The 7,276-nt window shown below is 39.6% G+C and overlaps 1 protein-coding gene across 1 annotated transcript; it reads left to right on the forward strand.

The window, feature by feature from the left end:
* Positions 1-342: 342 nt before the first annotated feature.
* Positions 343-5,158, forward strand: LOC140238505 (alpha-2,8-sialyltransferase 8B-like). Its single transcript, XM_072318410.1, has 2 exons — positions 343-884; positions 4,741-5,158. Exons 1-2 carry the CDS (start codon positions 406-408, stop codon positions 5,156-5,158), a joined length of 897 nt encoding a protein of 298 aa, XP_072174511.1. The 5' UTR covers positions 343-405.
* Positions 5,159-7,276: the final 2,118 nt, after the last annotated feature.

The raw sequence follows: 7,276 nt of genomic DNA on the forward strand, positions 1-7,276 counted from the left end.
ACATCAGCTCTTATACTTTTAGATTTGTGTTTATAGATAAAAAAAATACAGAAGACTGCAACAAAAAGGCTCAAGTGTAGCTGACACACAGAACTACTGAGTAGTTGAGTTTTGTGCATTATTCAAATTGTAGATAACTGTTGACTTCCAAATTTCTCAGCAGTGGCCTAAACAAGTCCCCTGAGGTTCATATTTAATGTTTTGCTGCATTTTGGGAGGTCTGTAAAAGGTATCCCCTACCTTTAAATCATCACATTTTATCTTTGTTACACTTTAGGAGCTTCAAGTTTCCCCTTGTAAGTCACCATGAATGTTAATATTCGTTGATGTTTATCCAGAAAAGCGTTTTCCAAGCATCGGACGTTGCAGAAAACCATTCAGTTATTCAAAACTGGTATTCCACCGATGGATATGCGATTCTCGAGTAACGTTACGGAGATATCACGACTCAACCAGACTACCAACCTGACTGAAAAACGGACCTGTGCTATCATAGGCAACTCTGGTGTGCTGTTAAATAGCAGTTGCGGTTATCTCATCGACATCTCCGATCTTGTAATCCGGATGAATCTGGCGCTGTTTGACGGCGAGTTCGCTCCGGACGTTGGTTCGAAAGTCAGTCTGATGTCACTGAATTCCGAACAATACAGGCACCTGACGTACTGTACAGACAACTACGGCAACATAACTATCGACGGGCTGCCACGCGTTTGTTGGGAACTTCTGACAAGCTTAACCCGCATGAACGGCAGTACCCTCTGGTATTCTGGGAGTATGACCCACAACGATCATCTGAAAACGGCGCTGGCGGTGCTGCGCAATTTCTACAATCTTCACTTTGGTTTCGCCTACAGCCCGGCAGAGCTCAAGAGTCAAGTGAAAAAGTGAGCAGATGGAAAACTATTCGGAAATGCTGGCTGTGAAAAACCACACGTTCTTTAGGCTCTGTTTGGGTTATTTTTTTTTCTCTTCTTTTAAGAAAAAGAAGTGTTTGTTGGTCATTAAACAAAGAAGTATTGCAGGCCTAATACTGTGTAATATATTATTGTACATGTGCATTTTACTGTGGGAAATTCATCATGAACTGATGAAGACGAATCGATATACATTCTGGAGTCAGTCATTCACAACAAGAAGGATTCGCATCTAATGATAGGGCCTATCCGTACGCCCCACTCCGAAATACCGTATCTTATATGTTTAGACGATGATCCTTAACATCGAGGATAGCTATCTCCGAGGATAAGCTCTATCCCCATCTACGCGTTCACATTTAAACGGAGCTCATCCTCGAAGGTGTCTAGCTATCCTCGAGAATAAGCTCTAGTGTAACCCTTGCCCCGTACACTATACTACGAGCGAGTCCCATTCGATGATAAAACCACAGAACCGGAAGTTTCGCGACGACCCCAGAACTAACCAGGGTGTAATCACTGAAGTAAAAATGAAGGGGAACATGAGCTTAATATCACACATCGCCGATTTAGATGGCGGTTCATTGCGGTTCGGCAATTCGCCGTGCTCCGCCAAAGACCGTGTTCACACCGTACACAAACCTTGGTCATCCGTCACTCATCCGCCATAAACCCCGAGAGTCGCGGGTAACCGCCAAAAAAAAAATGAACATGTTTAATTTTTCGTGGCGGTATTGGCAGTTTGAAATGGACCGTGTTCAAAACGCCGTTCACCGTGTAAAGAACGCATCCTCCGTGTTTGCACAGCGAGATCCGTGATGATACCGTGTTTCATGCAAAAACAAATGTAGAACTTAAAAGAGAATACTAGAGTAATGCCTCCGGCGGCACTTCGTGGCGGAGCAATAAAAAAGAATGAAAAAAAAAAGGCAAAGATGAACCCATAATACAAGATCGGATAAATATATAGAACGCTAAAGTTGCATTACTTTTTTTTTTTATTTTAACGCATAGAGTACAAAGAAAGTTAATGTTCAAAAAGTTGGTAGGTATGTTGAATAGTACATCAGTTACATTAAAAGGTGTGTTCATAATTTTGTTAAAGCTTACCAGCTTAAAAGATGGCCAGCTACGTGAACCTGTAAGTTATATACACAGAAGACTTATGTAAATATACTGTATGTTGGGTTCTGCTTTCGTGATTTATGCCTTTTTGTATAAAGACTGCATGTTGATACAGATATGTTGAAGCTTAAGAGAGTAGAGGGAAAAGCGATGTTGAAACTTGAAAAAAAAAACCAAACATATATATCATTATCATATATACGCGAACCTGTAAATAAACATTAAACTATGTTGGTATACTGTATTGTTCTTTGATATGTATGTCTTTTTATTGACTGTTGTTGGAGATATGTGAAAACTTAATAAAGAAAGAGAAAAAAAGAGGTGTTGAAGTAAGCAATAACTTGTACATCACTTGATATATAAAGCTGGTATCTCACTGAGCGGCGAACGTTTGCGAACGTAGCGAATTGGAGATTCGCCAACTTTTCTGACGAATATTTGCGAAAAATCAAAGTTCCCTTCTGCCATTAGCGACAGTTAGTGACTTTTAGCGATGTTTAGCGACAATTAGCAACACTTGAGCGAATGTTTCCGAAAATGTTTGCGAAACACAGGTGGCGACTATTAGCGACTGGTAGCAAATGTTAGCGACAGTTTTGCAAATGTTAGCGACAGTTTTACAAATATTAGCAACTGTTTGCAAATTCCTTGCGACAATTTGCGAATGTTTTGGGACCTGGAAAAGTACCAGGCGATTATGTATAGTCAGACCCATAAAACGAACGTACAACTTTCCACTGCATTCAGACCTCTTGTGACCACCTTTCAAGATGGATTTCCAGAATATGGAAATGAATTTTTGCCAAGAAGAGGCTCAACGTGCTGCTATCCTTGAAGACCTGCTTTGCATGGCTGCTGCTACAGCTATCGTGCAGCTTAAGAGAAAGAAGATGAAGAAAAACAGGAAAAGAAAAAGAAAAGAAAGACTGTTTGGGTCAGAGAGTAGTTGTTTCAGAGGACAGACTTTGGTCAATATGAAAAGCTTTTGCAGCAATTACATGACGGAGATGTCAAGAGCTTCAAGAATTTTCTTAGAGTGGAACCTTGCCTGTTTCAGGAGCTTTTATATAGGAACCATTTGGTTACTAGTCTTGTTCGCTAGCAGTGGCGAATCGAGTAAAGATGTTAACGACACCGTATTACAACCGTTTGGGAATTCTTACGAGTGTTTTGCGAATGTTTGCAACTGTTAGCGAAAATACAGATTCGCAAAGAAATTTTGAACATGTTAAAAATTTCTTTGCGACAAGAAAAACTGCTTGCAACAATAAAAACCGTTTGCGAACTTTCTTGCAACTGTTAACGAACCTTTTGCAACCCTTTACAAACCCCTGGCGAAATCCCAAATTCGCTTACGTTCGCAAACGTTCGCCGCTCAGTGAGATACCCCCTTTTACGTGCAAATGAAAAGGAAACTTTGTAAACTATGTTGGATTCTACTTTGCCATGTATGAATTTGTAATGACAGTTAATACAGATATTTTAAAAGTTAAAAGAGAGAAAAAAAAAACATATGGAAACTTGGAGACAATTGCTTATTGCATCACTTATGTCAATCTGTAAATACACAGGGCGGGTACAACGTTTCGTAATTTCTTTTAAATTGTGATTACCTAACAAAGCAATACGTTTCTTGTTGTAACCCATTGAAGACGAGTGAAAGAGCTGTGATTGCATCCGACTTTAGGGGCTTGGTATGGACTCCTCCACCTTTCGGGGAGATCCGTGTTACTACCGCGCCATTCCGCGTTAGAGACGTGTTTAACAAGAGTTGAGAACGTAGTCACATCGCGTTTAAGTGCTTTCCGCCATCGTTCACGGCGGTTTTACAACCGCCATGAACCGCCATCTAAACCGACGATGTGTGATCGCCCCTTTAGTCAAGTGCTCTTTCATTATGCTAGAAAAGTTAATTTTTGTGGAATTTTCTTGATATTTTCTTTATATTGTTGTCAACATATACGTCATAACCTCTAGTAGTCTCTTCATCCAGCGGTTCCAACGCCAAAACTTTAAAAATTCATAACTTTTGTATCGATTGTCCGACTCTCCTCAAACTTCTACTGATGTGTTCTTATATAATGTTGCTGATTTCACTCAATCCACATTGCTCTTTGGGATTGGGTTTCCTTTAACTTGCGAGTGGGGTCCCCCCCCCCCCCACGGCTCGCTGATAGGTCGCTAACCCTGAGATATTTCGTGGATAGCTATAGTATGCTCTCTTCGAGTGCTTACGTGCTTATCCTCGAAGATAGCTGTCCTGGGAGGTTAAGGATCACAGTCTGAACGTAACTAACGTAATCCTAATTTGCCTTTCCATTCCCCTTTTCCGCTGCTTTCCATTTTCGAAATTCCAGCGGAGTTCAGATGAAAGACTAAGGGATGAGAAAGGGAAGTTGATATAGGTATTTTTTTTTCAAAGGAAAGCTGAAGCTTTATTCCAGTTGACTTTAAACAACAGGACAAAGTGCAATATATAGAACGGCGAAAGTTCATCGAAGTATGACTAAATAAAAATTGAGATAAAGTGTTGATACATATTTATCAACGTGCACAAGGCAAGAACATTGTGACCATTTCACCCATGCAATATATTCGGCAATACACTTATCAGATATCACACCAGTGTAATGTTACTTGTCATTGACCATATCCATAATTGTCACTTAAAAGTCATGTTTTCTTTCTTTATGTGCAGAGTTCTGAAATTGAGCTCCCCGAGTACCGGCGTGGCGGTTTACGCAGCAGCCACTCACTTCTGCTCTCGAATTCAGCTCTTCGGATTTTTTCCATTCTATAAAGACCCGACGAATCGCACTCTGTTTACGCATTACTACGAAAACGTCAAGCTGAACTTCACGACCAACCGACACAAGATGCCGGATGAGTTCAGGGTCCTCCTCAAATTGGAAGAGAGGGGCGCACTGCGGATCGTTAACGACTGCAGCGGGAAATGGAATAACAACGTCCTGAGGGCAAAGTTCAAGCACTACAACTCCAAGCATTTGAAAGGGGACGAGTTGGGTGATTTTGATATGAACTTGTTAGGTCAAGCAGAAATCGAGCCCAAATATGAAATTAAAATCAGATTTAGGAACAGGACGCAAGCAACATAGCAGATAATGTACAGTTCAACATCCCGTTAAAACAGTATAGTTTAATGATTTGAGTAGGATCTTAATGTCTTGGAAAGCTTGCTTGTTTGATTGGTTGGTTGGTTGGTTGGTTGGTAATAACATGGTTGGTTGGTTTTGCTGTGAATCTTTAGAAGGTTGCTATTATATCATTACTTTGAATTTCAACAGCTGCACAAGAACAAAGGCGGGTGTGAATGAAAGCATGTATTTGAAAGGGCGTTTGAGACATTTCCAAAAGCTCGAGCTCATTTTACAGAGCTTGGAAAATTGCAAGCAATTGCTAGCAAGAACAACCAAAAGGTCTGTTTTATGCATACGTTTTTAAGCAAATGCTTGGTCTCTAAGCAGTATATTGCTTGCGGGCAGCAAGCAATTGCTTGTTTTTGTGCATATGAATTTAAAGGGCTCCTGAAATCCAAATGCATGTTGATTTGTGTTGATATATGATACCCTAAACATCACTTTTGCGGTGAAACGAATATCTAGAAACATTCCATAGTTATATTTTTAACGATTTTTTCTTCTATTTTTCTTCAGATTACTTTGGAACGCCCACAAAAAATCCTTCCAAACCAATATTCCTCAGATGACCTCATCTGTCAGTATACAAATGATGCACAGGATAGAGTGTGTTAGTGAAGGTGCGGCGCGCTCGAGAGTATTGACAATGGTGCGACATGCACGAGGCGCAGCCGAGTGCATGTTTGCAACCGTTGTCAATACTCGAGAGTACGCCGAACCTTCACTAACGCCACGAAATAATCCTGTGCATCATTTGTTTTATAAAATGGGTCGAAAACTAACAGCATTATTCACGTACCTTTGTGGGTCAATACCAGTCAGCTACATGTAGCACTCGCTCAAAAGTCACGATGTCCGAAGATGTTCGTCCCAAACATTTGCGCACGTCGCACTCGGAAATCCCGCACATAAGAACTGTACGTACGTATAAGAGTATACGTACGCCACGTACTGTTATGCACAAGAAAGGCCGCCGGCTGTTGTGGCAGCCCGCGGCCCGAACTAGAAGTTGTTATATATATATATATATATATATATATATACATATATATATATATATATATTGTTCCGCTAGTTTCTCACTAACTATTAAAATTGATTATTCATTATTCATTCTCCCACACGAGGAAGCTTTTGTATTTTTAGAATTGCATTAGAACGATTTGCTGCACTCTTTGGTGGAATATTTCGAAAATTTTGAGTAAAAAGCAGATAATTTACCATTTCGTCAGATCAGATTTCTCCTTAAGCACGTACAGAAGGCATGCCATTGGACTTTAGAACTAACAGTATCCCCGCCAAGGAAGTTATGCTTCGTCGGTTTTGGTTTGTTTGATTGTCTGTCTGTCTGTCTGTCTGTCTGTCTCCCTCTTTGCAATAGAACTGAAAAAATCAAAGGGATTAGAATGAAATTTTCAACAAAAAAAAAGGTTAAAGGACAAGATCACCTTCAAACATAAGGACTGAGAGAATGCAGCAATATTAGTAGAACACATCAGTGAAAGTTTGAGGAAAATCAGACAATCCGTTCAAAAATTATGATTTTTTGAAGTTTTTGTGTAGTCACCGCTGGATGAGAAGACTACTAAGGCTCATGATGTCATATGAGTACAACAGTATAAAGAAAATGTAAAGAAAATTCAACATTTTTTCACTTTTTTTTCGCATAATAAAAGAGCACTTGACTTGCCTCTTTCTAAAGACAATGGGAATAATATTACTCATAACATAATATGTCAGTAATGAGTCAAGGGAATGTGTACTTTTTTCAAAAGATGAAATTTTGTGAAATTCTCTTTATATTTTCCTTATATTGTTGTACGCATGTGACATCATACACTGCAGTAGTCTTCTCATTTAGCCGTGACTGCACAAAAACTTCAAAAATTCATAATTCCTATTCTTTTGAACAGAGTGTCCGATTTTCCTCAAACTTTCAATGATGTGTTCTACTAATATTGCTACATTCTCTCAATCCTTATGTTAATGAAGGTGAACTTGTCCTTTAATAATGACATAAGGAGCAGATGATAAGATTTTTGCGGTGATCCGGATCATCCTGCAGATCCAGTTATT

Source organism: Diadema setosum, chromosome 15 (genome assembly GCF_964275005.1).
Source record: "Diadema setosum chromosome 15, eeDiaSeto1, whole genome shotgun sequence".
NCBI classification, from domain to species: domain Eukaryota; kingdom Metazoa; phylum Echinodermata; class Echinoidea; order Diadematoida; family Diadematidae; genus Diadema; species Diadema setosum.

Coding starts and splice junctions, on each gene's coding strand:
- LOC140238505 (XM_072318410.1), top strand. CDS start 406: ATGGATATGCGATTCTCGAGTAACGTTACGGAGATATCACGACTCAAC. Junction 885..4,740: donor CTCAAGAGTCAAGTGAAAAA/GTGAGCAGATGG, acceptor CTTTATGTGCAG/AGTTCTGAAATTGAGCTCCC.